The sequence below is a fragment of the Lutjanus erythropterus genome, chromosome 2 (genome assembly GCF_056507025.1).
Source record: "Lutjanus erythropterus isolate fLutEry1 chromosome 2, fLutEry1.hap2, whole genome shotgun sequence".
In the NCBI taxonomy this organism is placed as follows: domain Eukaryota; kingdom Metazoa; phylum Chordata; class Actinopteri; order Lutjaniformes; family Lutjanidae; genus Lutjanus; species Lutjanus erythropterus.
This window is the reverse complement of record NC_139318.1, coordinates 19,431,169-19,450,934: the sequence shown is the minus strand read 5'-3', so window position 1 is coordinate 19,450,934 and position 19,766 is coordinate 19,431,169. Positions and strand designations below refer to the sequence as shown.

Here is a 19,766-nt window from a genome sequence, read left to right as displayed (position 1 = left end):
TCATACTGCTGTAGGCCACTTGGCTATTTTACAAGGAACAAGCTTAATTTATTTACCATTTTATAACAGGATTGTATAATGAGATGATAGTTGTAGTCCCTTGATGCTACTCAAAAAGAAAAATCCAATAATATAAATAAATGAGTAGCTAAGCCATAAAAGTAAAGAAGAACAAAAAAGTTTTCTTTTTTCTTTATGGGGGAGTGCAGTAAGAGACTAGGGGTGTATCTACAGCCTGAGCAAAGGTGTGCACAATGAAGAAATGTCAAAATCTCACAAGAATTTTGCAGATCTCACAAGTCTTTGGTTTACTTCTTGACACGACCCTGTAAAGCTGCACAAAGATTTGTATTGAGCTGAAAAGCAACGTGCTAACATACTCCTAATTACAATGCTACTGTGCTGATGTTTAGCAGGTAACCATGTTCACTATCTTACTTGAGTGTGTTAGTCTGCTAACATGAACTAATTAGCACTAAAGGACATCTGAGGCTGATGGGAATGTCACTTGTTTTCATTGGATAAACTGACATTTTGACCTACTGGAAAAGTCATCACAGTCCTATGGGAACAATGAATTCCGAACCCAAATTTCATAGCCATTCATTCAGTAGTGGAGGAAACATTTCAGTCTGGATCAAAGTGGTGAACTGTCCAACATTACTGTGCTATAGTCCAATCATTAATGTGGATATAAATTCAGTAAACTAAAGGCAGGTTCACACTAGCCTTGTTTAATCTGGTTGAACTCTTAGTGCAGTTTGTTTGGGTTAGTGTCTGGACCATTTGAGTTTGAGCAATTCAGGAACCGTACCTTCAGGTGAGAACCTGCCCCAAGTAAATAATAGATCTGCATTCTACAGGACTCTGTCTTTATGCAGCATGTGTATGGGTGTCTTCAATTTCAGCCTTTCTCCATCATATTTTATGAGGGCGTCCTGTTCCTTTTAGTACGAAACCTAAAGTAGAAAGGCTAATGAAGTAGCTGGTGTGCTATGTCACTCTAAAGATAAACAAAACAAATATGAAAGAAACATTACTTCTGCAACTTGAGCTGCATTATGATGTGGTTTGTCAGATGACAGGCATGATGGGAGAGAAAACTAGATCTGAGTGTGATATTATATTATGTACTTTTATCAAAAAGTCTCCTTGTGACTTGTATCATCCCACTCACATACCCTGTGTGCTCATTGATCAAAACATCACTACATGGATCCTATTCCTTTTAAAATCCTTGTAAAATCTCTGCACTTTTGTAAGGCAACACATCATAGGGCTGTCAGGGATTGTTGTTGCATCGCTTTGCAAAGATGCATCTCAAATTACAAGCTTTGTTACTGATGCGGTAAAACTAGATTTGCTTTGTGGAAATCGGTTTGTTTTTGTTTCTTCACACTAAACTGACGTCAAGGATGGCAGGAGGCTTCAGGAAACTAAGATTAGCACAAAAGAATCTCCCTTTACCCTGTGGTACAGACAGATGTGTTCACACATGAAAGAATTACTTATGTACCAAATGTAATGAATATAAATCCTAAAACTCTGGAGACCACAAGTGAACTGTCTGCCATCAGAGACTTGTATTAAACTGTGTCAGGAACTGGACTGTATAAACAGTGTGATCACAGCCGCAGTGTTCCTCCCTAGAGATCTACAGACTCACACTGTGAAGTCTATGACGAAGGAGGTTATGTGGCTGTTGATGCGTGGCTGCTGGGAGCTTACAGATTTGCACTGACACGGGAGTCTGGTGTGTTTTGGGATAGTGTCAGGGCAAGATTAACCCACTATTGGGCTCTGGGGCAAAAATTAGATATGGGCCCTAATTAATCACTGTCCCCCGCTGGTTTCCTCAAAACATTTTTACGTAAACCAACCAATGTTCTTACAGTTGAGTGCTCGCTTTCTCCAATGTTTGCTGTAGGCTGTGTGTTTGGCTGTGTATTTTATTAATATATCCATATATATATAACGTACTCAAAGAATTTATAAATGGTTATGGAACAGTCTCACTTCATAAGCAATGCCTCTGTATGACCCACATAAGCAAACAAGACCGTCAGCAAGAAAACTGGCTATTTCTTTATATTCTTAATGCTTGCCACCAGATTCTCCCTGACATCAGATGAAATGAGCCTGCGTTCACATTTTCTGAGACAAACCTGAGGTGAGTATTATTTTAGCAGTTCAAAAGAGGAAGGAGGAGGTTTTTCTTTAAATAATCTTATTTTTGACCTTATATTTTGTGGTTATGACGATGGAAACTCTTCCATATGGCCCTTCAAAATCAACAAAATCTGAAAGTTCCTTGTAATAGCTTTAGTGTATGAATCAACTAAAATGGGAAAGATATGAAAACTAGATTTTGACACAATGCTTCTCTAAAAGATGTCTTCAAGATTAGGTAGATAAAATTGCCTGAAAACCCTTACCTTCCATTTATATTGTGCTTTAGTAGTATATATTATAAATATTATTATATTATTAAAATGTAGTAACTAATCAGGTTAGCAGACAGTAGTGTGGAGCAGTTGCTCACTTTGCCAGGTTAGTGCTCTAGCTAGGAATAGCATACACCTTTTTGTGTTATGTTTTGTGTCCTTTATTAGGGATGTGTTGATGATGTTTTTGCTGCCAATCGCAACTCCCAATCGTCTATAAGCCATATTGGCCAGTACATAGCCAATATGATCCTTTTTTGTTTGTAGGAGTTTTGTAGGTCAGTGTGATGAATGAGAGTGAAGTTGTAAGTCAATGAGTTTTCATAACATGTCCCAGCAAATGTCTCACAATTAATGTGTTGCTAAGAAATTGATTTTTTTTGTCCACTGAAACACCAGCAAGCTTTTAATTTGAAATGGGTACAGGAGCTGTTGAGGTTTTATCAGCAATGTGATGTAGTAACGTTAGCAGGGCAAATGTGAGTGGATCAAAACAAGGCTTCGCACTTCCTCTACTGACAAACTATAGATGGCTAGCTGCCTTACTAACATAGCAAACAGACGTGGTAAGCATTAGTAATATGACAGTTACCAGGGACAGGCTTATGTTAAGAGTTTTATTGAAAGCCAATCCTGATATCCCGATCACGTATTTTTACTAGAAATTGTCCGATAAAGATCGGGGGCCATGGATCTGGGCATCCCTATCCTTTATTTCTCTGTCCTGTTTCATGGTCTGTCTTTTACTTATATGGCATTTACTGTGTCTGACAAAACCAACATTTTTTGTGGATTATAGAAACAAAAAGAGACAGAGGTTATGATAAGCTGGTTAATGTTCTTCTTATACAACAGCCTTTGTGACAGGAATTTATCCTTTCTGAACGACAGCCTTAAACAGGCTTAGGTTAATATGTTGAATTGCAGTACATAAATAAATTCGGTAATGTCTTCAGAAACAATTAATAGCAGCATTCAAAAATGATTAAATGGGATTAACCTGGCAGCAACGTCATAATCTTGTCCTTGAGACAGGATGTCTTGTGCTTTTTATATGCAGTCATTTAAAAATTACTGGTGACCACTTCAAAATGGATAAAGTTCCAACAGATCTATCATTATGTCCATGCCACTCTGAATAACATTCGAGAATAAATATACTGGTATATGGGCAATTCAGTTCTCATACAACATGCTCTTATAAACATTTACCTAATAAAGTAGAGAAGATGTGAGTTCTCATAGTATGAAAAGCCTGATTAACGTAATAAACTGTGAACTTCATCATAACCAATCAATTAGCAGGTATGGAGATAATCCCAGAATATAAAAACTAATTCCAGAAGGGAAAAAGTGCCTAAAAAAATCACTGTAATAGGCCACACCAATGACTGACGAGCAAGGCTTAGGTCAAAGTTCACGTGTCCTGATACATTTAGAGAAACAACCACAGACAGGCACAATTTTTAACCACAAGATGACCTTTTTGAACCAACCTGCTGTCAAATCAGACGTGAAACAGTCACTGCCTCAGTGTCGATTAAAAGGCTTTCACCATTGAGTCCTGGAAAGGTTGCAGTCTCTCTTTAAGAGAAATCGGCCAAATATCTATATCACAGAAAACCAAAAATAAAAACCCAACAAAATGCTGCTCCAGTAGTCTTTTGGAGTATACAGCACAAAATTCAACACCCATTTCCTGGTGCGTCAGCTCCTGTTTGCACAAAAAAAAAAAAACAGGAGGCAGAGAGTTCCCACTGGACTCTGAGTGGCTGCTGCATGCTGTCAGTCCTCAGTGAAAAGCTAAGAGGAGGGCCTCAGATCTGTGTGTGGTGGTGTGTGTGTCCAGGCGGTGTGTAGGGGGGTGGCGCCGGGTTGGGTTTGATACCCCGGCTCTTCATGTAAGAGATGAACTGGTCTGGGATCTCTGCTAGCACATCTTTAGCGAGCCGAGCCATGCTCAACACATGGTTTCCTGTCCGGTCCATGTAATCTCTGAAGGGAACAAACTGAGGAGGGAGAGAATAAAGTGTAATATCAGTACGCTTATATACAATAGTAACTTAGTGCTCACTGTTGTGATTCGACAAATGATCCGAAACAGACAAACACGTTATGCAAATCAACAAGTTTTCGTGATCTATGGAGTCGATTTTGTTGACAAATTGCCCCAACCCTAATCCAAAATATTAACCTTTATTATTTCAATAGAACGCTGCACAGGAATTGACAACATATGTTTTCCTCTGTTGAGCATAGCACCATCTGGGTTTTTGGACTAATGCTGTAGTGACTCATGAAGAGCTCTAAGTACTTCTTGATAATGTGCACAAGTGAGTTTTGGGAGTTGTGTGGTACACTGAATAGAGAAATCCAGAGGGCTCATGTTTAAGCCCCCATGTTAGTCAACATTTGCCAGATCCTGCAAGCTTTAGGATGCTGATCTGTCACTAATCCTGTTCTCTGGCTTCCCTCGGGAGTGAGAGGAAATAAATTAGCCTAAGTGAAAAGATAAGTTTTTCAACAAGGGTTTGGATTTTTCTGTCTTTTGCATTATTTGTGGTATTACAACAAGGTTTTCCCCTGGAAATTGCTTAGCAGAGGTGATGGCCAAAACAACAGGAATTAAATGCTATAAATTCCATCTGGCATTGTCTCACCTCTGCTGGAAACCCCTTTGGGAAAAGCTGCACATTATTGTTTGCCCACTTTTTAACTCGCTAACCATAACACTTTGACACTACAGAATCAGAAAGGTTGATCTGTCAGTTGAAATAGTGCTGTGAATTAATACACACACACACACACACACACGCACACCACACACACACGCACACACACACACACACACACATATCACACACACGTGTGTAATACACATATATAATATTCACACGGGACTAGTATTACCTGGGGACTTTTAGTCACAAATTCACTATTAAATCAAAAACTGATCAAAAGAAGCGTTCGATTTTAATAATCGAAATCAAAGGCAGAATTGGCCATTCTCCAATTTTTTTTTCCTGTTCCTGTTCCACTACATGTGGTCTCTGGTGCATGTCTGAATAAACAAAACAGCCCTTTGAAGACAACACTACAGATGTCACAATACCAGAAATTTAGTAGCTGATAGCAGCGCCAGTGAATTTCCACAATTCTTGATAAACAATTCAAAGCTGCAGTATAAAACAAATACAATAATAAAATTCAATCATTGTTGTTTTTGCTCTGAGCTTCTAGGACAAATGACTGAAGAAGATATTTATTATGCCTCACACACTCTAAAGTAACGCAAAAGTGATTTCTGATTTCTGCTGCTGAACTTTGAATGTAAGTCGAACACATAATGTTAGCGTTTTGTCTCTCACCATGTCAGCAAATTTAAAATACTGCTGCACTCTGTGTTAATTTCCTATGACCAGTGACAGGACAGTAGCCTACAAGCTTTTCTACATTATGTTAGCCTTTAGCGTTCAGCTGTTGCAAATGCCATGGAACATAACTGGCCATACAGCAGTGCAGCTGCCTGAGACAAAACCTAATGGTGACACATATTTCAGTATAACAAGGAGAACACTTCAGGTTCTTTGTTAATGTAACATTAATGGGAAGTGAAACTCTCACTCACCATCTGGATGTCTGTCTCTAAGGTGCCTCACTAAGGTAGTAAGTTGGAAGTTTTTCCTCCTTTTGTCTGAAACCTTTGATTGCAGTTTTCATACTGGTAATTATGTTCCATCTCAAACACAGTCGCCTGCTTCCATACATGACTCCATTCACTGTTTTTCTTTTTGTCGAGTCAAGGCAGAGCTGTGGCTGCAGCTGCACATGCACATGTCGCTATCTTACATGTGCAGTTATTGTTTGACTGTGTGCTCTTCTTCTTCCTTTGGCATTTACCAGTAGACTACAGTATTTACAGGTGCATATACTGTGTCTGTCAGGTCAGGAGGAATTGCATCTCTGGGATTTTTGGTACCAAAGTATCAGTTCTGGTGACATCCTTAAACAACACAGCATAGCTTACCAGCGGTTATGTCACCCTTAATATAGACAATGTTTTTAAAGAAGAATTTGAAAATGTAATTGAGAATTGCCGGGAAATAAAACCAATGATCTGTTGATCTTTACAAATCAAGGCTTCATAGTCTAACAATGGCACAGCCATCAGTCCAAAAAAGGCTTAAATCAAAAAACTGAAATGAAAGAATTTTGAGAATCGTGCCACCGCTAGTAATTTGTAATAATAGTGGAGGTCATCTGTGTTCATAGTATTTTTGACTCAACAGCTGTGCTTTGAGATTTGCTGTATTGATGTTTCAAATCAGGGACGATGTCAAGGAAGGTTTGTAGCAACAAAAGGGTGTCATATTCAAGTGTAGCCACAAAGCATCTGTTACTTGATCTAAATGAGCTGCAAATGTGCATTTATGCTTTTAACACATGCAGAAAGTGGCCAGAACTACTCTAAACTACATTATTTATGTGGCTGGTGAAGAACAAACTCTCTCCTTTGATATGTTGATGTTGTGCAGAGTCTTGCCATCATATCCAGGGGTTAATGTCAGTAAATTTGACTAAAATACAGTCTTTGCTTTGTGAATGCACCACAGGAAACACAGATTGGTCCCCTGGTAATACTAGTTCCAAGTGAATGTGAAATGAAATGCAATGAAATGAAAGTGAATTTTCTAGTGACATGCAATAGCAAACTTTTTAGCATGCATGTCTCCATGGGAATTTACAGAAACCACACAGATGTCCTACTCTGTTTGTCAGTACCAGCAGATGGGGTTTTGTCAGAAACAGATATTTCAATGTGCCAGTATAGCTCAGTTAGCAGTGCGAATGTATAATGCAAATGTAAAAATATGAGGCACACAAACTATAAATCATTGGAAGCACTGTTGTCTATAAATAGTGATCTCTATCTCAGTGCCAAAGACTGCATGAGGCAAAGTTTCTTTCATGCTGTAAAGAGCGCTCACCTGAACAATGTCTCTCTCTGCCAGTTTCCCCCGGGACGAGATCCTGATGTCATCACCATCCAGCTCCACCATGGCTGGAAGACAGAAGTTCACACACACATGCATGCATGGATACACACAGAGTGAGATCTAAGCAAAGACAGCTGCCTTTAGGACAGACACAAAGCTGATACACAAGTGATGTAAAGGTTTAGTTATCATATATCATATTAATGCCACATATTTTTTGCTACAGCTTCAATAAAGGAGAGTGGATGTTGTGCTGTGCAGCTGTAATCTAATCTGTCTTTATTGCATGCCTAATCAACTAATAAGTCCTTTATTGTAGCCTGTGTGCAATTTAGAATCATTTGTACTAAACACTGCAAACCCAGCAATTAACCTCAGCCATTTCTTCTGCAATTATGCTTGCATCTACCTACGCATTCCCTTTTCTGAGTTTGTTGTTTTCTCTCTGGGATTTCTATGAATTAGTGATACAGAGGTTGGTACTGGCTATGACAGTAATAGATTGTGAGTTGTGGCTCATGTTTTAATCGGTTTAATTCATTTGACACTGCTTCTTGAAGACATTTTATTTACTATTACCACGTGTATGTGCCTGCAATATGAAATAAGTAGAATATTTAAAGATCCCCTCCAGACATGTTTTAAAAGAGGAATATGTACCAACCTAGCATTCAAAAATTGGTGTTGCAGTCCAAATACCAAGTTTGAGCCATAAGCGTTGTATGTAATAACTTGACTCCCTATTTAATATATGATCTCTGATTGAAGCAGGGGTTTGAGTACAATGATTGCCTGCCAGACTCCATTAACATATTGCTCAATTTAACTGATTTAATTTAACTTAAAAATCTACTCTATTTCTAAAAATTATTAGTGATTTCTTATGACTCCTAAACAAACACTTCATCAGTTTTATTTTACTTCCTCTCTTTAATCTGCTCACCTTGCTCTTCCCTTTTTCCCGTCTTTTTTCTATGCTCACACCTGAAAATGTTTGAAATGAACGTGGTACCAAATGATGTTGACACCAACCAGGTGTATTTACAAGCTTTAACAGAACAGAACAACTGCATGAGATGGCTTATAGTACATTAAACAGGAGAGTCTGTGTGTGTTTCTATGTTTCTATGTATGATGGCAGAGTGAGCAGGTGAGAGGAGGGGAGAGCATGGCCCAGCAAGTGGAGATAGTTTACTAGACCTAGTTAATTGACTGCAGATGCTGTTGTTCTCTCAACAGACAACAAAAAGATAAATGGGTCACTAAATCTAGTTGGATGGAGATGAATTTATCTGGGGCAAGTAAAGTCTACAAGTGGGTGTGTGTATTATGTTTGAAATAAATGTTTTTTCAATTTGAATACTTGCTAAATTTGCTATTTGCTGATGTGTTCCAGCACTAACTTGGTAGGCTGATGGGAAATGTGGTTGGTCTCTGCAGCACATGCAGCAGGGTACGAATCACAGCTGAGCAGATGGTGGTGCAGAGCTAAGATGCTAACTAGTTTGTGAAATACACTGCTGGAAAGTTAATAAACCAGGACCCCATCATCTGCCCTTTTCAATGATCTAATGTAACCCCATCCCTGACTGTTAGCAAGATAGTTAGCCAGCAATATTTTCACATGTCATTACAGTCTGTAATGTAGCAGACGGAAATGCAAGTACGAAGCCTTGTTTTGATCATGTTTGCCCTGCTATATTACTGCACGTTAATATGAACTCCCCTCTCGCTTTTCAGTTTCAGTGTGCGACACCTAGTGGTAAAATTTGGTATCAAGACGCTTTAAATATGTTTACATTGGTCCAACCCTATTATACATCATTCTGTACAGTGAAGCTTGAACATTCAACTGTGGAAAAAGAAGGAAACATGGGAACTTTAATAGTTACACTCATGGAGCAGTAAAAAAAAAAATTAGAGTCACCACCATACCGTCAAACTCAGCCTGACCAACTCCAACTATGATGATGGACATGGGAAGCTTGGCGCCCTGCAGACAGATTAAAAAAAAAAAAATTAAAAACCTTTTTTAACAACATTTACATGCACATTTCTTTTTTTCAAAGAGAGAAGAGAAGCTTGTTCACATCACTGCTGCCCTGTAATGCTCATTATTGTATATCGGACATTATAGCAGTTACATGCTCGCCCACGTAGGTTACAACCACACTAATGTTCCATCTCACCGTTTAACTAGCTGAATGACCTTTAATAATACAAGACCAGAAAAAGAAAGCGAGTCAGAGACAGGAAGTCAATAGAAGAGGGTGAAACACGGAGATTCTTTCATAGAAACTTTTTTTTGTCTCTGTTTTCCTTATCCCAGTTGTTTTATATCACTGAATCCAATTTTCTGTTGTATGAATGCTCCTTGGCACTTATCGTGGAATGACAATTTATGTTTTCCCACTGAATGCTGGTTATCAGCCTGGACTGTGGAGATTAAATTCACTGACAACACTAACAGCGTTGGCAGAAATACTGGGCTAACAGGTCGGTAGTATCAGTGCTAAAGCTGTTATGAACGCTATAAAAGAAATCAGATTTACCCCTAGGACAGTAAGCCCTGACTGACGAAATGCTGGCCTGCAAAAGGAACTGTGTTTTGATATTTTGCAGGGAAACTCTAAGAAGCTGGTCAAGGTTAAAATGGGATGTTTGTTCACGTGGAGGAAAAAACAGTGACGAATCTGTTGGCTGACCCCTTGATAAGGTCTCACATGGCAGGTGAGGCATGGTGGCATTTGTGAGCTGGGAGAGGAGGGAGAGGGAGGAGGTGCCAACTTCAGTGAGTACAGCGACCATCCTCATCCACCCAGCCACTCCCAAGCCACACCTCAAGTCAGACTTGATTGATGTCTGTAAAGGACAAAACTTTGAAAATCAGCAAAACACACAGCAAAATGGGAAATATTTTGATTAAGTGGTATACTGACTTAATGAGGAAATCGTTTCATCATTATGTTGATGATCAGAGTTAGCATGCTAACATTTGCTAATTAGCACCTGAAATAAAACCCAAATGTCGTCATTTTATAGGTATTTGGTTATGAACCAAACTACTGGACACAAAAATTTTGACCTGGTGCTGCTGCTGATGATGATGATGGAGATCCATTTCACAGAAAAGTAACTCTAGAGGAGAAGGAAGGAGAGACCAAAGTCTTCAGGATACATCATCTTGGAAAATGGACATATATAGAAATACATAGAAATGTCAGAGTGTGTGTAGCTGTTATGAGCGCTGTGGTGATATCACGGTCAGTTTGCTGCGCGCATGACGTGACCATCGTGCAGAACACGTGTGTGACAATACTGCCACAGAATCGGATTTGTGATGCTGACCGGCTGGACCGGTCAGGGCCTGTCACCTGAAAACCAGCCCGATTCCGAGCATTGCCGATTAATCTGTGCAATTCTACTAATGACTGATGTAGAGTAGTTAGCTAGTTAGCTAGTATCTTGCTAACATTTGCTTACTTAATATTTAAATATATGTCAGAGCAATGTCTTTTAACCATCTAGACCGTTGGGGTGACAAGCTTGTTTTACATGTATTGGAGCACAGAATGAAAAGGGGCGGGACTTAGGGAAGGTTAAATAAATGCATATGTCTTCTATGCACATATATCATTATCAGAAATCAGTTTCTTAATATTGATTTCAGATAAACGGCTACTTCTCTTCTCTTAAACACATTTGTATTCGAGTTGTGTTATTATGTAACGAGAGTGATTTTCTTTACATTCAGCTTGAGACGCAGTGACTACATTGCTCTCTGACACTCGTTGGTGTCTGTTGCTGTTGTTATTTCAGAATAGATGGCAACGTAAATGCTCAATGCAAAAGCCGCTGCTATGTGTAATGAGTTTTCTGCAGTCACATATTTTCACAAAGCACTTATAACAAGTGCCGTTTTATTCGTGGCACAAGACAAACGTACTGTGGCAAATCAGGCAACCTCTTTTGCCATGGGGCTGAGAGCACTCTCTGTTGACACCGCCTCAGCCGCAGCACATCAATGCTATTATCAGTGTTCAGCACAACTCCTGTCAGTGCCTGTCCTCCCACGCACATGCACACGCAACTACTCGCACTTGCACTCATACGTGTGTGTGTGCGTAGCCAGAGACATGTTACGCACACATCAGAAGATCAAATGCCACCAAAAATAACCTGGCAATCCACCATGCCCCACTTTTGCCGTCCTCCTGTCACCCTGACTGGCAGCCGAGATCCAGTGTAATGAGATGACAAAACAAAGCAACAATCAACACTCATTACTCCAACTAACTCACGCTCATGCTTTGATGGGTGTGTGTATGTTCTTGCATATGCACATACATACACACACACAAACAGGTTCATGGATATATATTTGGCTAGGTGACTGTCAGCACAGGGGTTACCTGAGTCACCAGACCATTCCTCACTGGCTGACTGGGCGCTCAGCTCAGAGAAGAGCTTAAAGCAGCAGATGGAGGACATTTAAAAACCAGCTTCCACTGAGTGCAGATATTTACTGTTAACTGGCTTTAAGAACATTCAGTGGAGCATCAGAGACATTCAGCAGCTGTCACATATACAAACTGAACTGTGTTGAAAAGGACAAAGGATTTAATCTAAATAGAAGCTTTTAATGTTTTAGAATATTTGCAAATGCAGTCACATACTTTACTATCCAAGCACACATTGATTTTATCTGCAATAAGATAGATTTTTCAATAGATCACCATTAAGATAGATTCAGTTTCTTTCCTTGCCCTGCTTTGATTATTTTATTTTAATAACTTTGATCTTGAGTAAGTTTAATCACATAATTTTACAACAAAAAATCACAGCACATACCTCTGCTGAGACAGCACAGTGTCTTTGATTTTCTATGAATATAAATTAATTAAAATTAATCTGCAACTAGGGCATTTGCAATATGAATGTAAATTCAGGGACAGCTTAAAACATAATTTCTTATTCCATAGCCTTACTTTTTACACAAATTTATATATAAAAAAAGGAAATAAAAAAGTCTTGGTGGCTGTAATAACCTTCATTAAGTACAAACTGCTTACTAAAAAGCTTGATAGGCATAGCAACAGTAACTAAGGTGGCAGGGCTTTGCAATGATGGTGTTTGCTTAACTTAATCACCTTGAGGTAATAATTCTGTTAACAAAAATATGAGTAAAAATGTTCGTCAACAACCTTTTATTTTAAGATGAGACAATGAAAAGAAGTCACCAACTTATTTTAACATTATTTGAGACTATGTGAACATGCAATATTGTTGATCAGAAAAAAACCCTACAAAAACATTGCATTATTTTAACTGAAAGAGGAGATTAAATATTATATAGACATTTTTTTAAATGCAGCTGTTCTGTTTGCTGTGCTGCATCAGGACTACACCAGCAGCACACAATGAGTACAGTCAGGACTTGTGACTCTATTTTGCAATAAAGCAACAGGCCGAAAAAGACAAGGAAATAGTTTTTGTTGCAACGAGGCAGAAAAAATGTGTTGTTTTATCAAAAGGGAAGCAATGTGGCCATAAAATAGCTGGTAAGATGTGTGTCTGAAGAGACACATCAACAATCACCACAAACAGCTGTTATCGTTTTATAATATTTTAAATAGAGTATTGAGCCCCAGGCCAGTTGTTGGTTGAAAATAAATATGCAAATCAGAACATATGCCATGTCTGGATGTTTTCCTTAAATTGATGCCATCAGACCACTAAACCAGACACTTTCTGTAAAGATAATCTGATGATGAAAAAAGATTAAAATGTCAACAGTTTTCATCAACTAAAAGTCTACTAAAACAGTTAAGGGTTTCTCATACTAAGACTAAAATGCCCAGACTGTATTCAACTGAAACTTGACAAAACAACAACACCAACACCAACAGGATGATGTTGATTAAATATTATGAAAAACTAACAAGGACATTTGACTCAAGACTAAGACTAAATAAAAATATAGCTGACAAAATAAACACTAAAATGTAGAATAATTTCAGAATCATGACATACATAATGATTAGACTTGCACCGATTTCAACTTTCTTAGCCGATTCCGATTTCCGATTTTTGAGGGGTCTGACCTACCGATTCCGATTTTGGCCGGTTCCGATTTTCAGTCTAAGAACTGTAATTGACAGCATTCACAAACATTTTTGCAACTTTTCTTGTAAATGTGTTCATAATAAGACATTGATTATTAAATATTCATTTAATACTTTCTCAAAAATCATCCAGATTACAACCGGGCCTTATTATATTTTTTAATGAAATGGGTGAATTGGGTGTATTGGGTGAACGTGATCTCGCGAGATCATCTCGCGGGATTTCGTGGGAGGCGATTTCACGTGATCTTTTGTGGAAGCGGATGTAAACAAACCGGAGACTAACGCGGTGCAACAGTTTGAAGTAAAACTTTGCCGTGAGAAAAACAAACACAGAAGTTAAAGGAGTCTGGATTAGAAAATGTTTGAGGAGACCCATCAACACAGGTTGTTTATTCTTCAGCCAGAACAGGAGGTGAGATTTTAACTGTCCCTCTGTGAACAGCAGTCTGCTGCTAGCTTGCTAGCATTAGCCTGAAGTGCGAGAGAGTTTACGGCTGTTCTGCGTCATTGTCAGCTGCTCTGTCTGTTGTAGACTGTCTGTCTTCTCTTTATCTTGTTCTTAGAATCTGTCGCTGACACCATCTTCAAGCAGACATGTCTGAGTGTGTGTAGCTGTTATCAGCGCTGTGTTGACGTCATGGTCAGTTTGTCTGCTGCGCGCATGACGTGATGATCGTGCAGAACATGTGTGTGACAATGACGGGCACAGAGCCGGATTTGTGACGCTGACCGGCCGGTCACCGGTCAAGGCCAGTCACGTGAAAACCGGCCCGATTCCGAGCACTGCCGATTAATCGGTGCAAGTCTAATAATGATTAAAGGCCTTTACACACCAACAGCAATGAGAATAAATGACATGAAATTATGAACCATTCATAGCCAAAACTTCAGTGAGCCATACTATTCACATAAAGAGCAACACAATTCTGCAAATAGATTATGAAGCCTCTAAAAATAAATCAAGCAGTGGCAAAAAAAACCCCAAAACAAAACAAAACAAAAAAACACCCACACTTTGACTGTATAAAAAGAAGAAAAAGTGACATAGCTGGTGCTCCCAGTACTTGGAAAGAGAGGAGAACGTTCCAGTTGTGTGCATTTGACTCATTCATACTCTTCGACAGAACAGGTGTTGCCCAGTCAGAAGTTTAAACAAAGACATTTTCTGTAGACCGTTGAAGTTTGATATACACATTATTGTCATGCTGCGGCTCAACTGGTATTCTTCTCCGCTGTCTTTAGTTTTTTGTTTTTTTTTTTTCATGTAATGCGGATTTCTGTGAAACAAGCAATCTGCCATGTATGTTTGAATGTGAACATGCAGACTGATTGGTCAGATGTGTTCGTTTCAGATGCGAAAATTTAGAAAAACCTAGGTCCAAAAAACTTAAAGCCGCAATATCGCTCAGTGAAATTCCACTGTTGATGTGAAAGTTCACACTGGCTGCATATGGGTTCCTCGGAATATTATTAATGTGTGAATAAATCACATGAAAAAAATGCATCTGATGTGAAAAGGCCTTAACACTGGGGTTTGGAATAAGCACAGAGAATAGTTAGAGAGGATGGAAAAGAGAAATGGGCTGTGTAACCTGTCATGGAGGGGACTGTTCTCGCTTGTTGTTGTACTTGTTGCTGTTTTTGAATATGGAGATTTTTCTTTTGAGGTTTTCATGGTTTCACATCACCAGGTATCCCATTACCTCTTGCAAGTCCTGCATTCAATACAAAGTGACTGGAGGTAAAATGGTTGCAGAGTGAAGTATTTTGGTGGGCACTGGCACTGATACAGAGATGAAGCACAAAGCACTGACAGATAACAAGTTCAAGATGAGAAAGGAAAGAAATCAAAGCGGGCAGATGATTTTCTTACGGACTGAATGTGGTGACAGACGTATAGAGAGAGCAGATGAAGACAAAGAGATTTAGATCTTTGAGAGGGTAAGAGATGGAGAGAGACAGCAGAAGTCTTTGTATTTATGAGCGAGGGAGTCTGACGGCTCTGCAGAGAGAAAGAGAACGAGGCAGCAGAGGGACCCGAGTCGTGAGCTGAGGAGAGGGATGCTGGATGATTGACAGGTGGGTTGCTGTAGAGTAGTAGATTCTGCTGTGACTGATAAACCCTCTTTGTACCATCACATGGGTCTATATCACCGAAACACACAAAAATCACCTGCATGCACAAATGAAAACCTGCTCTAGATGTTCATCCTTGACATACAGAGAGCTGGGCTTCCTCTCGCCCTCGCTCTTCCTTGAAGATACCTTCCAGCATGAATAAGTATGAGGAGAGCCTTATATAACCTGAGCAGTGTGTCCTCCCTCGCCCAGGATCCGCGGGGAGTGAAAGGGAAAGCAGTGGTAGCAGAAAGCGTCAGTAGGCAGTCAGAGAGGAGGCAGTGAGATAGAGCAGCAGGCAAGATCTTAAAAGGAAGGTGTGGCTGTTCTAATGTTTTGACTAACAGTCGCAAATTCCCTTTAAATCCAGTCTGCTGGGTGTTCTGTGCCTGCAGCGGGCTGATGAGGAGGGTTGGGGGGACCAAGGAAGAGGAAAAGGAAAGGAAAGGAGGCCAGGCACCTGCTATTTACAGCCCGAAGAAGGAAAAAGTTTTGGGGAGAGCTCAGAGGAATAAAGCACAATGCTGTTTTTTTATTTACACAGTTACATCTTTTCAAATGCTGTGTTAAAAATGTTCAATGCAATTTTAATGGGCAATAATGGAACATATTTCTACCTTAAATACTGTAGAGAATTCATTCATAGTGTCTGTGCATTTTTCAGAACAAAAGTTACTTTGATGTAGTTGTGAGGTAGATCATTAGTTTATATATTGACCTTGAGAGTACTGGACGCACTCCAAAAGTTTGAAAACAAGCAATTATAGTACAAAAATATCAGTTATGCCGATTCTTTTCTTTGCAGATTGCAGAACAACTGCTGCCGTCACATGCTGTGTTTGAATTGGATTGACAGCCACAGGGAACATCTGGGAATTTAGTAATATAGTACATCAAACAATAATGCGAAACATTTGCTGACAATCTTCAAATGTGAGGATTCTCTGCTTTCCTCATTTTTCTATGATTATAAATGGAATATCTTCTGCAGAACATACATATTAAATATGTTACCTTTCGCTGTAGGAAATTCTAATTTTTGACTTTGAAAAAAATAAATGATCAATTGATCGATTACAAATAATCCTTAGCTGCTTGGTCTTTTATTGTTGCTGGTCACTACAAAGGTAAAGTTTGACATTTTTGGAAGTACACTTATAATAAAAAAAATTGAATTACACATAATACACCTTTTTTCAGAGAGTTAGAGGAGTAGCTTGATTTCACTCTTATGTCTGTAAGGTAAATAAGAAATGATAGATAGCAGCCAGTTAGCTTAGCTTAGCATAAAGACCGAAAGCAGCCTGGCTTTGTCTGAAGATAAAAAAATCTCCCTGCCTATCAAACTAAGTTGGTACCTGAGACTGCATCTGGGTGAAAGAGTAACAGAGAATAGAAAGACAGAGCAAGCAACCAAGACTACATGACCCCTGTAGCTTGTTCAAGACACAGTGAGTCAGGCCGATGGTGAGATTAAAGCAGTCAGGGTGGTTAAACTTTTCAAAACTCCACACTCACTGCAGTATTTGTAATGCAAAATGCAAAGCTGGTTAGGTCAACACGTTTAAACTGAGGAGACAGTTGGTCAAATACAAAATATATCTAGAATCTGAAGACTGTACCGTGTATAATCTGAAAGCCAGGTCCCCTGCAGCCACAGCTAACGTTGGCACGCTTGCAACCATCTCAAAAGAAGTTTAACCCTCCATGTTTAAACCAGGCATTGACATCTTCAGGTAATTAGCTTGTTGAATAAGCTGTTATTGGAGATAACTGGACTTATTTCACTGGCCTGGTGGACAATGACTTAACATTTTTAATAACAATATTGAAATTGAGATGTTTGGGGGGTTTTCATGTTGTTGGGTACTGGTACCTCATTTCAGGTACAGGTATCATTTGATGAACAGTACCCAACCCCAATCTTGAAAAAAAAAAAAGAAATTAGTTTTAAACCTTTTATTTCACAACATTCATTTCAGCATTTCCTCGACGTTTATTCCCAATTTAAGTTTATGTACTGTAGTAAAGCACTGTGTCCCCCCTTTTCCCATCTTACATTTACAATGGCCTCTTTAGTCTGGGCCATGTCGGAAATGACGCCGTCTGTGATGATGAGGAGCACAAAGTACTGAGAGCCATCCTGCACTGCAGCTGCATACCTGCACACACACACACACACACACACACACACACACACACACACACACACACACACACACATATATATACAGATAAGATACAGGTGCACATTGAAATGAGAGGATGCTGTCTAATCTCTTTAATACAAGAACAAATGTAACCCAAGGATTTATTGATGGATTTTATTGTCTAAACATTGATGTAGAAAATAAATCCATGAAAATGCGTGTCTTATCATGCACTGACACTGCAGGAAAATTCAATAAAAAAGTTCTTTGTCATTGCTGAACCTCAGATAACGCTCATTAAAATGCCTCACTAACACACATTGATTAATCAGCCCAAACAATCATGTCTAAAACAAAGCCTGCTCGCACTGTTTGATTCACAGATTAACACCTTTGTTAAAATCTCCTTCTGCTTGAGTTCACCTTTTCAAATGCTAAACACCAATACCGGTTGTGCATTCTTACAGCCATGGCTCCCTGCCACGCTTTAAAAAGTGCGATTCCATTTTATCAGAATGACATTTTTAATTACAACAGAGCACTGACGTAATCAGATGGAGAATTGTTTGGATATGGCTCAACGAATGAGACGAGCAGTGACAGTGAAAGGTACAGGTGGATGTCGGGGGCACGAGAATCCACTCAGATCGTATCGCAGTTTGCATACTTTTATATGTGTTTTGTTATTTGTCCCATAAATCCCCCACTCTTTTGATAGCTGTCAGCAGATCTAAATTCATATTCAGGTTTGCTGCATCCTGTTTGTTGTGTCTAGCAGTTGACAGATACTGTCGATGTACTGGATCAGAAAAGCAGTGGCACAGGAAATCAAAGCCAGCCGAGAAGAGCAGTCAAATATGTTGATGTGGGTGTTATTTTGATAACTGGAGTCTCATAGAAGATCATAATCTTGATAATCTGTATGTTAACATTTTGTGGCACAAAAACAGACAACTTCTGAAATCGTTGATGATAAGTAGATCAATTAAATTATTCAGTCAGTAGGTCTGTTGGAAAAGCATTGAACAGTGTCTCCTGCTTTCTGCATATAAACACTTTTACAATATATTCATGTGAAAATCTCTACAGGTTTCACTGTTTTCATCATTGTGTTTGTAGTATTTGAATGTGAATAATAATGAGAATGAATAATGTAAAAACCGCAAAGAACTACAAGCAGAAAAAGTCAGAAGGAACTTCCATTGGGATGAAACAAAAATGTCCGAACAATCATCACATAAAATCTGATATAAAACAAAAAGGGAATTATAGATTTATGCAGTCTTTCAGTTAGTTGAAAGATTTATTTAGAGCTGTACCCAAAACAGAATTTTGTCAGTCTAATTGGATTTGGCTGTTCAACACATTGATTTGGTAATTAGTTCATTTTTTCAGGTCACACAGCACAGTAAACTATCAACCTACATGGGTATGTTTTACCAGTAAGACTTGTTTTACTGCCGTTCCGCATCATCTGTCATGTGAAAACATCAGTTTCACTGTCAGAGAAAGTGAAAGTTTGCATTCTCCTGCTTACTGAACTATAGAGCATGCAGTGCGGGTGATGCGCTGCAGTAGCTGACAGTGCATTGACCTGTGCGTTGTTTCCATCACCCTTCTCTGTGTCTATCACACTAAGTTTTGTTGTTTGTAGTGATTTTGAGACTCAGTTTGTAAAGTTTACAGCATGTCATGTTGTTGCATTGTTGCATGTAAATGATGCAGCTAAAAAAGCAAAAGCACTTGAGAACTTGTTTACTAACCACTAGTTTCATCTTCTCTCATCAGTTAACCACCAGCATGTTGTCATGAGGTTTTTAAAGTGAACCAGCTACCAATACAATTATGATTCCCCTTATTTAAGATCCCTCATTAAAATATTATCCCTCTGCAAAGCGAAACCAAAAAAAACATGACTGCTCAACTGGG

At 39.0% G+C, this 19,766-nt stretch overlaps 1 protein-coding gene across 1 annotated transcript in view; it reads right to left on the bottom strand.

Annotated features, from left to right (window-relative positions):
- Nucleotides 1-4,066: 4,066 nt before the first annotated feature.
- Nucleotides 4,067-19,766, bottom strand: part of cpne5b (copine Vb) — a 163,997-nt gene continuing 148,297 nt past the window's right edge. Inside the window, exons 18-21 of the mRNA XM_084730902.1 lie at nucleotides 17,747-17,849; nucleotides 9,377-9,434; nucleotides 7,433-7,506; nucleotides 4,067-4,453 (exon numbers count right to left, since the gene is read on the bottom strand). Coding sequence (XP_084587028.1) covers nucleotides 4,262-4,453; nucleotides 7,433-7,506; nucleotides 9,377-9,434; nucleotides 17,747-17,849 — 427 coding nt within the window. The 3' untranslated portion in view covers nucleotides 4,067-4,261. The remainder of the gene's footprint in view (nucleotides 4,454-7,432; nucleotides 7,507-9,376; nucleotides 9,435-17,746; nucleotides 17,850-19,766) is intronic.